The 14,491-nt window shown below is 44.1% G+C and overlaps 1 protein-coding gene across 4 annotated transcripts in view; it reads left to right on the forward strand.

The window, feature by feature from the left end:
• MYLK2 (myosin light chain kinase 2) overlaps nucleotides 1-14,491 on the forward strand; it is a 31,275-nt gene that overhangs the window by 12,655 nt on the left and 4,129 nt on the right. For 2 of the 4 annotated variants that reach the window (XM_069953629.1, XM_069953630.1), the window contains 8 exons: nucleotides 3,466-3,715; nucleotides 3,931-4,208; nucleotides 4,613-4,718; nucleotides 5,538-5,631; nucleotides 7,653-7,762; nucleotides 9,065-9,206; nucleotides 13,233-13,303; nucleotides 13,398-13,526. In XM_069953629.1, coding sequence (XP_069809730.1) covers nucleotides 3,594-3,715; nucleotides 3,931-4,208; nucleotides 4,613-4,718; nucleotides 5,538-5,631; nucleotides 7,653-7,762; nucleotides 9,065-9,206; nucleotides 13,233-13,303; nucleotides 13,398-13,526 — 1,052 coding nt within the window. In that variant the 5' untranslated portion in view covers nucleotides 3,466-3,593. Of the gene's footprint in view, nucleotides 1-199; nucleotides 494-2,483; nucleotides 2,506-3,465; nucleotides 3,716-3,930; nucleotides 4,209-4,612; nucleotides 4,719-5,537; nucleotides 5,632-7,652; nucleotides 7,763-9,064; nucleotides 9,207-13,232; nucleotides 13,304-13,397; nucleotides 13,527-14,491 lie in introns of those variants that run through there. The other 2 variants (XM_069953628.1, XM_069953631.1) reach the window with 2 other exon arrangements.

Genomic DNA, 14,491 nt, shown 5'->3' on the forward strand with positions numbered 1-14,491 from the left:
TAACCCTAACCTGGCCAGGAGACTGTGACGGTGACTGATGGCCGCTAATGACCCTGCACAGCTGCTGAGGCTTGTCCCAGTAATCCCTGGGCTGGGGCCATGGGTCAGGGGGGGGGGGGGGGGCAGACAGGACTCCATGTACTGGCCCAGCTCAGTAACCCTTAGTTTGCCAATCACTATGCCAGGGGAGAATGGCAGATACCAGCAGAACAGCCTAGCCCTGGGCAGTCACAGGAAGGATGGGGACAGGGTTTTAGGACATCACCGTCTCCACGTATCGTTACATTCCAGGGCTGGAAGAATGGGACGTATCCATTGAATCACATCCAAGTGTGACAGGTGCGTTGTGTGGTAATAACGCGAGACGGAGTGTAAGGGATACTCTGCCCACCCACACAGCATTGTATTCCAAGGCCAGATATGTCCTCTCCACAGATCAACAACACACAGGACCAGAGAGACTCATCCAGCACCTCTTCTCTGCTGCATAAAGGTAACTGCATGGGAGGAGAGGATGGGACAACAGCTAATCCTCAGGGGAAGATGGGACTGCTGCCCAGCAATGCAAATCTACAGGAGAGGCTGTGCTGCTTAATATATATGGGGAGATACAGCTGGAGATATGTGTATAGAACAAGTAACCTTCCTCTGGATAGATGATGGCTGCCACTAGTATCTTCCTATTACAGACAATGGCATAGGTGTGTGATTATAATGGTTGTAGTAGTTCTGGCTATGTGAGAACTAGATAGAGATAAGATCCAGATAACAAGCCTGACAGCACCCACATCCTGGGAAATATATATATATAAATTTTTGTAGATAGATTAGATAGATAGATAGATAATAGGTAGGAGATAGATAGATAGATAGATAGATAGATAGATAGATAGATAGATAGGAGATAGATAGATAGATAGGAGATAGATAGATAGATAGATAGATAATAGGTAGGAGATAGATAGATAGATAGATAGATAGATAGATAGATAGATAGATAGATAGATAGATAGGAGATAGATAGATAGGAGATAGGAGATAGATAGATAATAGGTAGGAGATAGATAGATAGATAGGAGATAGATAGATAGGAGATATGGTGCATTTACACAGACAGATTTATCTGACAGATTCTTGAAGCCAAAGCCAGGAACAAACTATAAACAGGGAACAAATCATAAAGAAAAGGCTGAGATTTCTTCTCTTTTCAAATCCATTCCTGGCTTTGGCTTAAAAAATCTGTCAGATAAATCTGTCTGTGTAAACGCACCTTTAGATAGATAGATAATTGATAGATAGATAGATAGATAGATAGAAGATAGATAATTGATAGATAGATAGATAGATAGATAGGAGATAGATAGATAGGAGATAATTGATAGATAGATAGATAGATAGAAAGAAAGATAGGAGATAGATAGATAGATACATACATACAAACATACATACATGGATAGATAGGAGATAGATAGATAGATAGATACATAGATACATAGATAGATAACAGATAGATAGATAGATACATAGATAGATAGGAGATAGATAGGAGATAGATAGATAGATAGATAGATAGATAGCAGATAATAGATAGGAGATAGATAGATAGATAGGAGATAGGTAGATAGGAGATAGATAGATAGACAGATAGATAGATAGATATGAGATAAATTAATTACTAAATTGAAATCTGTGCAAGAGGGATAAATACAGTAGCTCTTGGCATGTATGTGTAATGACGGGGGTTGTAGTATTTCTAGCTATGCAACTGAGATGTTTAAGGTCAGAAGTGAAATATTTCTGGCATTTATTATCTAATGCTGAAACCATTCTGTTCACCTGACCATGCTGGAGGACCGAACACAAAATCTATGAGCACAGGGGGGGTCTATGAGCACAGGGGGGGGTCTATGAGATCTATGGGCCCCTTCTCCTGAGACCACCACAAATACAACTCCCTCCATGTGAATAATGATTGACAAATACATGCTGTCCTGCCTTGTGGCTTCCCTGCTGGACCCGGCTGATCTGGGGTTAGGTGGGACCCCATTGCGGTCCCCTTTTGTTCACAGAATAACGTCTGACTGAAGTGCAGGGCTGTGATGGAAAGAAGATGCTGTCATTGTTTTTGCCCTTCTCATGTAGGAAACCCCTCTAACATTCCTGCCATTTCCTTGGTGTCATATTTGAAGGATCAGGGAATCCCATCTCTTGGCTCTTTGTTTGACCAATGCAATCGATGCCAAGTGTATGGAGGAATGCCTGGCGCAATGCCAAGGTAAAGAAGGCGAAAATCCTGAGGTTCTAAACTTAGGCTCAGAATATGGATATGTCTGTGTTTGTGGCATTCCACCCGGAGATGGTTGTTTAAGTAAACAGTGAGTAGACACGCCGGCTGCCGAGGCACGAGGCACGGCCGAGAGGCACCAATATTGTGACTCCTTACATGGAAAACAACTAGTGGCTGATAACAGAGAGAGATGGCGTCACTGTCCAACTACTTTACAGGTCAGGGAGCAATGACTCTGGACACCACACATCCTAGTGTTTGGACGTTGCACGTGTGTTCTTATGGGACTTACCATTGGCAAGTGCCCCTTCTCATACAGTGGTAACTTCAGGATTGGGAAAATAATTATTTGCACCTTAAAGGGGTATTCTACTCAGGGAAAATACATGTTGAGTCCCCATTCCTGGAGACCAACAATTCCTTACATACTTGTTATCTATTCAGTCACCTTCCCCCAGTTCTCAGCTGCTGCTTTCTGCTGAAGACACAGAAAACTGTATCCCCCTCCCTTCTGATGTAAACAAGTCCCTGCCCGGCTGTCTCTGCACTGTGTAATGTGGGAGAGTTCATCTACAGTCAAGTTACTTGTGACCTTACTGCAATTAATCCTCCCAGAGTGCAGAAACAACCAGCCAGGAATATGAGGCGTCTCAGGAGGGAGGGGGAGACAGAGAGAAAAGCTCACACACAGTTTTTTGTGTCTTCAGCAGAAAACGGCAGCTCAGAACTGGGGGAAGGAGAATGAATAGAAAATAACAAGTATGGAGGGAATTGTCAGTCTCCAGGAAGGGGGATAATTCAACATGTATTTTACCTGGGTGGAATACCCCTTTAACTTCTTACAGCCACATCTTCCTTTGGGATCAGCTTCAAGCCTGTGACTCCTGCAGTCAGTCATACAGGGGTAGACGCTGTTCGGGAAGTGGAGAGCAGGTGTCATTGCCCCTTTGGGTCCCCCTCATCCTGTGCTTCTGTACCAGGGGAAGGGAACCTTGGCTCTCCAGCTGTTGCAAAACTACAACTCCCATCATGCCTGGACAGCCATCGGCTGTCCAGGCATGATGGGAGTTGTAGTTTTGCAGCAGCTGGAGAGCCAGGGTTCCCTCCCCCTGCTCTATACTATACCTATAGAATATAACTGTATATACAACCCTATACACACTGTACGCTTCTTTCAGGAGGCAAAGTGGAATTAGCGTGTGACACCTCTGGTTGGACAATTGAATAATCCCGCGGCTTCCACCAGAACAGCTGAGGATAAAGGGGGTCTCTGGGGGTCTCCTGAGTCACCGGCAAAGGCAAAGCTATGATGGACACCAAAGATCCAGAACCCGCACCACCAGGGGCCTCACCCGGAACATGTATGGATGAGAAGGATAAAGGGGAGACCAGTGACGAGAATGTGCCCCCCACTGAGGAGAAGCTCAAGTAAGATACGAAGATGGCGGCAACAGCTGGGGTCGGGGGAGGGTGGTCGGGGACTGTTATCTAGTTTTCTGCTGTTTTTTTAACAGTATGGCCCCATTGTGCATCAGGATTGTAGCAGGTGGTGGTCAGGAATTGCTGGGAGTTGTAGTTTCCCAACAGCTGGTGGGTGACAGGGTGAGGCCAGGTCAGCTGACCTTTGCCATCTCTCTCAATAGGTCAGATGCTAAAACAAGCAGGAATGAAGAATCCCCTGAGAAAGTCGCAGAGAGGCCGGCAGATGTCTCCAGACCCAAATCCAACCTAAAACTGGCCGCAGTGACCAATGCCGGACCCTTGGGTGATGCAGCCGCCGGGGGAACCCCCGAGCCAGGGACCGCCGAGGCACTGCTGAGCCCAGGGTTCAAGTTTGGATCTCCACTAAGTCCCGCAGCTCTGGAAAGAGAATTGCAGAGTCCGGTGATCATCATCGGACAAGATGTCTTCCAAATAATAGGTGAGGATGAGAACTGTTAGTGGGTGCTTAAAGGGGCACTCCAGCAAAAAAGAAATTCTTTCATATCAACTGGTGTCAGAAAGATAAAAAGATTTGTAATTTACTTCTATTAATCTCCAGTCTTCCAGTACTTATCAGCTGCCGTATGTCCTGAAGGAAGTGGCGTGTTCTTTCCAGTCTGACAGTGCTCTCTACTGCCATCTCTGTCTGAGACAGGAACTGTCCAGATAAACAGGGATTTGCTGCTGCTCTGGACAGTTCCTGACATGGACAGAAGTGGCAGCAGAGAGCACTGTGTCGGACTGAAAAGAGTACACCACTTCCTGCAGGACATACAGCAGCTGATAAGTATGGGAAGACTGGAGATGCCAGCTTTTTGATTTAATTTTTTCTTTATTTGACAGACGACTGCCCTCCTCCTCCGGCTCCCTTTCCCCACCGCATGGTAACTCTCCGAACTGGAGATGTCACTGACCTGTATGACCTCAACATGGAAGAGATTCTTGGAGGGTGAGATACTTTACACAGGTACACAGTGCCGGGCGAAACCAAAGGCAAACTCCAGCTAAAGTGGGGAAATTGTGATTTCAGAGGCGGTTTAATCACATTGACGGAAATGAGACACAAAGTCGGCAGAAATGACAGTTATCAGCAAGTTAAAGTTGTCTGAGGGCGCAAAAATTCTTTAAAAATTAAAAATTATTCTTAAAAAATTATTTTAAAAAAAAATATATTGTATAACTAAGACTACACAGTAGGAAGTTGCGTTCTATAATTGGCCAATACCCTTCAACTAGATGGCCCAATGCAAAGTTGACAGAGGGCGCCTTTATGTTTTTGGTGGCTTAAAGGGGTTGTTAATAAAAAAAATCTTTCAAATAAACTGGTACCAGAAAGTTATACAAATTTGTAATTAACTTCTATAAAAAAAATAAAATAAAAAAATCATCCTTCCAGTACTTATCAGCTGCTGTATGTCCTGTGGAAAGCAGTATTCTTTCCAGTCTGGAGAGCAAGAGAGGTTTTCTATGAGAATTTCCTGACATGGACAGAGGTGGCAGCAGAGAGCACTGTGTCAGACTTGAAATAATACACCACTTCCTGCAGGACATACAGCAGCTGATAAGTACTGGAAGACTGGAGATTTTTTTTTTTTGTTAAATAGAAGTAAATTACAAATTTGTATAACTTTCTGATTTGAAAGATTTTTTGGGGGGCAAACTACCCCTTTAAGCCATAGGTTGCATACATTATAAATATTACTGATGTGTAAGGGACATGGCCTCCTTTGTGATGCTCTGACTAATGTCATGCGTGCCTTATGTGCAGGGGTCGCTTTGGAGAAGTCCACATGTGCACAGAGAAGTCCAGCGGCCTCCAACTTGTGGCCAAAGTCCTGAAACTTCAGAGCGAGCGAGATCGGGTAATGATCGGCAGGCTGTTTTTATTCGGCTTTATGATGCAGTCTATTACTCTCTGTTGTCAGCCACCAGAAGCAGTGTACCTATACAACCTATCTGTACCTATACATCACATCTGTCCTGAGAGAAATGCACCTAGCTGTCAGTTAGTGGCGCTCAGGTTGCTGGCTATCCAGAAGAACATGGCCGCTTTCTTCCAGATACAGCATCCCCCGTTTAGCAGTGGGTTTGCAGATCAGTCTCATACAAGTTAATGTAGCTAAATTGTAATACCGTACACAACCTGAGGACAGAGGTGGCACTGTTTTTGCATGAAAGTAGCAGTGCTTTTCTAATCCTGGATAATCCCTTTAAGTTGCCTTATTACATATGACTAGTTAAATAATATATTGTAGATTCTCCCCACTGTCCATCATCATGGCCATACCATAAGGGGGCCATCATACCATACTATAAAGAAGCCATCATACCATACCATAAGGAAGCCATCATACCATACCATAAAGAAGCCATCATACCATACCATACCATACCATAAAGAAGCCATCATACCATACCATAAGGAAGCCATCATACCATACCATAAGGAAGCCATCATACCATACCATACCATACCACAAAGAAGCCATCATACAGCTTGGGCCATACCATAAGGGGGCCATCATACAATACCATAAGGAAGCCATCATACCATACCATAAAGAAGCCATCATACCATACCATACCATAAAGAAGCCATCATACCATATCATAAGGAAGCCATCATACCATACCATACCATAAGGAAGCCATCATACCATACCATAAAGAAGCCATCATACCATACCATAAGGAAGCCATCATACCATACCATACCATAAGGAAGCCATCATACCATACTATAAAGAAGCCATCATACCATACCATACCATACCACAAAGAAGCCATCATACAGCTTGGGCCATACCATAAGGGGGCCATCATACCATACCATAAGGGGGCCATCATACAGCTTGGGCCATACCATAAGGGGGCCATCATACCATACCATAAGGGGGCCATCATACAGCTTGGGCCATACCATAAGGGGGCCATCATACCATACCATAAGGGGGCCATCATACCATACCATAAGGAAGCCATCATACCATACCATAAAGAAGCCATCATACAGCTTGGGCCATACCATAAGGGGGCCATCATACAATACCACAAGGAGGCCATCATACCATTACATAAGGAAGCCATCATACCATACCATAAAGAAGCCATCATACCATACCATAAAGAAGCCACCATACCATACCATAAAGAAGCCATCATACAGCTTGGGCCATACCATAAGGGGGCCATCATACCATTACATAAGGAAGCCATCATACCATACCATAAAGAAGCCATCATACAGCTTGGGCCATACCATAAGGGGGCCATCATACCATTACATAAGGAAGCCATCATACCATACCATAAAGAAGCCATCTTACAGCTTGAGCCATACCATAAGGGGGCCATCATACCATACCATAAGGAAGCCATCATACCATACCATAAAGAAGCCATCATACCATACCATAAAGAAGCCACCATACCATACCATAAAGAAGCCATCATACAGCTTCGGCCATACCATAAGGGGGCCATCATACCATTACATAAGGAAGCCATCATACCATACCATAAAGAAGCCATCATACAGCTTGGGCTATACCATAAGGAGGCCATCATACAGCCTGGGCCATTCCATAAGGAAGCCATCATACCATACTAAGCACCATCATACAGCTTGGGCCATACCATAAGGGGGCCATCATATCATACCAAGCACCATCATACAGCTTGGACCATACCAAGTGCCATCATACAGCTTGGGCCATACCATAAGGGGTCCATCATACCATACCAAGTGCCATCATACAGCATGGGCCATACCAAGCGCCATCATACAGCTTGGGCTATACCAAGTGCCATCTTTGATCAGGCTCTTGCCCCCGTCTTCTCTCTATATCCATATTACATTGGGGGTTGTCTCTATGTCTTACAGGAAATGGCGCTGAATGAAGTGAATGTAATGAACCAGCTGGATCACACCAACCTCATCCAGATGTTTGACGCTATAGAAACTCCGACTGAGATTTTCCTCTTCTTAGAATAGTAAGTTATCAGGTGATATAACACAATCTGCATGTACATATAATATAATCTTATTAAAGGGAAACTCCAGCCACAGATGAAACTTAGGAGACCTCTTGTGCAAAGATATCTCCGGAATTCTCCTTCCATCAGGAAGTAGCCATTTGGCACCATTATCCGCCATACTTGTTCCTATTGAGCTGTTACACAAAGGGTGTGCCCCTCCCTTCCAGGCCGTCAATTATAGGAAGGAACCCCTCCTACATGTAGAGGGTAACAAACTGGGGAGGGGTAAGGCAGCTTACAACCATCAGTGAGACAGGAAGTAGCTAACTTCTCCTACTAGCAGTGACATCCTTATCATATACCACCACTATGGCCTCAGAAAATTGACATACTTACCATATACCACCACTATGGCCTCAGAAAATTGACATACTTACTATATACCACCACTTTGGCCTCAGGAGATTGACATACTTACCATATACCACCACTATGGCCTCAGCAGATTGACATACTTACCATATACCAACACTACGGTCTCAGCAAATTGACATACTTACCATATACCACCACTATGGTCTCAGCAGATTGACATACTTACCATATACCACCATTATGTTCTCAGAAGATTGACATACTTACCATATACCACCACTATGGCCTCAGCAGACTGATATACTTACCATATACCACCACGATGGTCTCAGCAGATTGACATACTTACCATATACCACCACTATGGTCTCAGCAGACTCACATACTTACCATATACCACCACTATGGCCTCAGCAGATTGACATACTTACCATATACCACCACTATGGCCTCAGTAGATTGACATACTTACCATATACCACCACTACAGTCTCAGCAGACTCACATACTTACCATATACCACCACTATGGCCTCAGCAGACTGACATACTTACCATATATCACCACAATGGTCTCAACAGACTGACATACTTACCATATACCACCACTTTGATCTCAGCAGATTGACATACTTACCATATACCACCACTATGGCCTCAGTAGATTGACATACTTACCATATACCACCACTATGGTCTCAGCAGACTGACATACTTACCATATCCAAGCATGATGGTCTCAGCAGACTTGGGGGCTTTGGTGCTGGTCTCCCCCATAATCTCAGCTGTGGAGGGGGGCAGGGAAGGGATGGGGCAGCCGGTCAGAGGCAGATTACACATAAAGGAAACCTCTACCTCTTTTGCATCATTGTCTCATTGTTTTGTTCTCTTTATTTGTTCTATTTCTCTCTGGTGTCGCCCACCATCACACCCGGCTGTGCAGCGTGGGGGGAGGGGAGCTCTTCGAGAGGATTATAGATGACAGCTACCAGCTGATGGAGGTGGACGCCATGGTGTTTGTGCGCCAAATTTGTGAAGGAATCTTCTATATGCACCAGATGTACGTGCTTCACCTGGATCTGAAGGTCAGTCGGCTATATCCGGTCCTCCTCCAGTCATAGGGGAGGCAGAGCTTGGATACAGCTGGAGCCTCCGTATACTCCTCTGCTGTAAAGCTTAGCTGCTGTGGCAGAAATCACTCTGGCTGTATTGCATTCTGGGAGATATATTTTTTATTACACTTCATCTCTCATAATGATGTACACAGTATAGATGGCGTGTGGGTGGGGGTTACTGATGCACTGGGTTTGCATTGTGCTATGTGAGCTGAAAGAAAGAAGCTGCATCAGCATGGCAAGGAAAGGGTTATATGAGGCACTGAACTGCTGTTACTGAGATGCTGGGGGAGGGAGATTACACTGCAGCACTGTGCACATACAGGAGTAGATACACTTAGATTTATACAGGAAATGGGTGGGTGGTCGGAGAGGAGAGGGAAGCCTTCATTTACCTTTGAGGAGCAGTGTGAATCATCTACAGCAGGTAGATTGGCTCTGGTTGCAGGTACACAGCCTGACTTCAGCACCCTGGTACTTGCTAAACCCTACTTCCTGTTATGTGTCCTGATTTAACTGTTACTAGAGACAGATTCCCCCTAACAACAGGCAGTTGACAGAACATTGCAGGGAAGGGAGACACCTAGTGGCCAAGACTTTAGAGCAGTTTTTCTAGCAGTCATTATTGGTAGATCAATGATACATCACATGGAGGGAAGCTGTTTGAAATGACAGTGACCTTTTATCAGGAAACTAACAGAACCCTGGATGCGGCTTTGGATGTGATTGGAGTATAATACAGGGCAGCTCCCGCAAAGCTGACCAGGATGGACGTACCGGAGATTGTGACTGATCCAAGTCATGCCCCACGTTATCCTGTACCCCCGAATCACCCTCCCATCATCCTGTACCCCCGAATCAGCCTCCCATCATCCTGTACCCCTAGTCACCCCCTCATCATCCTGTACCCCCGAATCACCCTCCCATCATCCTGTACCCCCGAATCACCCTCCCATCATCCTGTACCCCCGAATCACCCTCCCATCATCCTGTACCCCCGAATCAGCCTCCCATCATCCTGTACCCCTAGTCACCCCCTCATCATCCTGTACCCCCGAATCACCCTCCCATCATCCTGTACCCCTAGTCACCCCCTCATCATCCTGTACCCCCGAGTCACCCTCCCATCATACTGTACCCCCGAATCACCCTCCCATCATCCTGTACCCCCGAATCACCCTCCCATCATCCTGTATCCCCGAGTCACCCTCCCATCATCCTGTACCCCTAGTCACCCCCTCATCATCCTGTACCCCCGAATCACCCTCCCATCATCCTGTACCCTGAATCACCCTCCCATCATCCTGTAACCCCGAAACACCCTCCCATCATCCTGTATCCCCGAAACACCCTCCCATCATCCTGTACCCCCGAGTCACCCTCCCATCATCCGGTACCCCCGAGTCACCCCCTCATCATCCTGTACCCCCGAATCACCCTCCCATCATCCTGTACCCCCGAATCACCCTCCCATCATCCTGTACCCCCGAATCACCCTCCCATCATCCTGTACACCCGAGTCACCCTCCCATCATCCGGTACCCCCGAGTCACCCCCTCATCATCCTGTACCCCCGAATCACCCTCCCATCATCCTGTACCCCTAGTCACCCCCTCATCATCCTGTACCCCCGAATCACCCTCCCATCATCCTGTAACCTTGAATCACCCTCCCATCATCCTGTACCCCCGAATCAGCCTCCCATCATCCTGTACCCCTAGTCCTCCCCTTTTCATACCCCTCTTATCCCCCTCATCACCCTGCACCCCCTGACCCCTGATCACTTGTACATATTCTACCATACTCCCATGTTGCCAGAGGAGGCAGTGTTTGTCCGCTCTGCTGTGCCCCTTATCCTCCTGCACCCCTTCATCACCCTGCACCCCCTCATCCCCCTGCACCCCCTCATCCCCCTGCACCCCCTCATCACCCTGCACCCCCTCATTACCCTGCACCCCCTTATCCCCCTGCACCCCCTCATCCCCCTGCACCCCCTCATTACCCTGCACCCCCTCACCCCCCTGCACCCTCTGATGACTTGTACATTTCCTACCATGCTCCCATGTTGCCAGAGGGGGCAGTGTTCGGCCCCTTGGGCGGCCCTGTCAGCCCGGCGGCTCAGGTTCCTGCCCTGTCAGACCCTTATTAATCTGTTTTCTTGGCCCTGTTTATGACACTTCCCTGAGGGTGAAGGAGCTGGGGAATATTAATAGGAACCTATGAGAGGCCCAGGATCCAAATCCGGGGGGATTAGGCGGAGAGGCCATCAGTTTGCTTACAGCACATATAACCTGTGACCTTTGGGAGAAACTCACAGTAAGTTCTTTCCTTGTAACCAAGGACCAGGGGGGATTTGCTGGGGGGGGGGGGGGGGGGGCTGTTTATTGCACATGGAGTCCTTGGACAGCTCTTGTTATCAGCGACCCCCATGTCCGCACAGTAGCCTCCTGTATCCAGTGACATCTAACACCCCCATAGGATCAGGTTAGGGAGCCCAGCAGCCTTACCAGCACTTTCCTATGTCCTGACCCAGCTGCCATCTATGACAGATCCCTATATGTCAGTCATGAACAGAATCCTAGACCTGCAGTGTAGACTGACACGGGTGGAGTAATAGGCTGCAATGGATTATACTTACATAAACATGGATGGATTATACTTATATATACATGGGTGGGTTACACATATATATACATGGATGGGTTACACATATATATACATGGATGGGTTATATTTATATATACATGGATGGATTATACTTATATATACATGGATGGGTTATACTTACATATACATGGATGGGTTATACTTCTATACATGGATGGATTATACTTCTATATATACATGGATGGGTTATACTTACATATACATGGATGGGTTATACTTATATATACACACGGATGGATTATACTTATATATACATGGATGGGTTACATATATATATATATATACATGGATGGATTACATATATATATATATATATATATATATATATATATATATATATACATGGATGGATTACATATATATATATACATGGATGGATTATACTTATATATACATGGATGGATTATACTTCTATATACATGGATGGATTATACTTCTATATACATGGATGGATTATACTTCTATATACATGGATGGATTATACTTCTATATACATGGATGGGTTACACATATATATACATGGATGGGTTATACTTATATACACACGGATGGATTATACTTATATACATGGATGGGTTACATATATATATATATATATATATATATATATACATGGATGGATTACACATATATATACATGGATGGATTATACTTATATATACATGGATGGGTTATACTTATATATACATGGATGGGTTACACATATATATACATGGATGGGTTACACATATATATACATGGATGGGTTATACTTCTATATACATGGATGGGTTATACTTCTATATACATGGATGGATTATACTTATATATACATGGATGGATTATACTTCTATATACATGGATGGATTATACCTATATATACATGGATGGATTATACTTCTATATACATGGATGGATTATACTTATATATACATGGATGGATTATAATTCTATATACATGGATGGATTACATATATATATATACATGGATGGGTTACACATATATATACATGGATGGATTACATATATATATATACATGGATGGGTTACACATATATACATGGATGGATTACATATATATATATATATACATGGATGGGTTACACATATATATACATGGATGGATTACATATATATATATATATATACATGGATGGGTTACACATATATATACATGGATGGGTTATACTTATATATACATGGATGGGTTATACTTATATATACATGGATGGGTTACACATATATATACATGGATGGGTTATACTTATATATACATGGATGGATTATAACCAGACAAGTAATAAGATGGTGACACATAAACTAACGTATAACAATCCTCAATCCTTCCAGCCAGAAAACATAGTCTGTGTGTCTCCCATCAGCCACAAGGTGAAGATCATAGACTTCGGCCTGGCGCGGAGGTGAGTCCTGTGCACATGGCTGCAAGTCTATCCAGTCTCCTGTGTAATAAATGCCGTCTAGTTGTTCTTACCCCCGACCTCTCCGCCCTTACAGGTATAAACCGCAGAACAAGTTAAAAGTGTCTTTTGGGACCGCCGAATTTCTGTCCCCAGAAGTCATCAACTACGACCACGTTTCTTTCCCGACGGACATGTGGAGTGTTGGTGTCATCACATACATGATGTAATATTATATGGTGTGACATGTCTATATTCTATATGTGTATGACGTCTATGGGGGGCAGTATTATAGAAGTAATATTCCTGTATATAAGAGTAGTATTATAGTAGTTATATTCCTGTATATAGGAGCGGTATTATAGTAGTTATCCAACTAGGGAGAAAGATCTGAGTTAGCACCAGAGTCCAGTGTCATGTCATGTGTGCCCACGAGCTAGGATATATAGGGTGAGGATACTAGGCCTACGGTGTGCAGCATAGGGGTGCAAAGCTGTAACAAGGTATACGGGTAATCCAAAAAAGGAGACAAAGAAGCTTGCACTCACCAAAAAACGCTGCGGTATAAGTCTGTTTTATTTAGTCTTGATAGACACGAGTGGGGAGGGGAAGTGAAGGCAGGGGCGTCCAGTGGCAATATGGCTTGATCAATTCATATACAGACACTCTGGTGTTGATTTTTAATATAGGCCTAGCGGCATTAGTATCAGCCATAGATGGGATGTGCAGCCGTTCCATTCTCTCCAGTTCGTGTATTATAGTAATTATATTCCTGTATATAGGAGCAGTATTATAGTAGTTATATTCCTGTATATAGGAGCAGTATTATAGTAGTTATATTCCTGTATATAGGAGCAGTATTATAGTAGTTATATTCCTGTATATAGGAGCAGTATTATAGTAGTTATATTCCTGTATATAGGAGCAGTATTATGGTAGTTATAGTCTTGTATATAGGAGCAGTATTATAGTAGTTATAGTCTTGTATATAGGAGCAGTATTATAGTAGTTATATTCCTGTATATAGGGAGCAGTATTATAGTAGTTATATTCCTGTATATAGGGAGCAGTATTATAGTAGTTATATTCCTGTATATAGGAGCGGTATTATAGTAGTTATATTCCTGTATATAGGAGCAGCATTATAGTAGTTATATTCCTGTATATAGGAGCAGTATTATAGTAGTTATA

Source organism: Dendropsophus ebraccatus, chromosome 14 (genome assembly GCF_027789765.1).
Source record: "Dendropsophus ebraccatus isolate aDenEbr1 chromosome 14, aDenEbr1.pat, whole genome shotgun sequence".
NCBI lineage: Eukaryota > Metazoa > Chordata > Amphibia > Anura > Hylidae > Dendropsophus > Dendropsophus ebraccatus.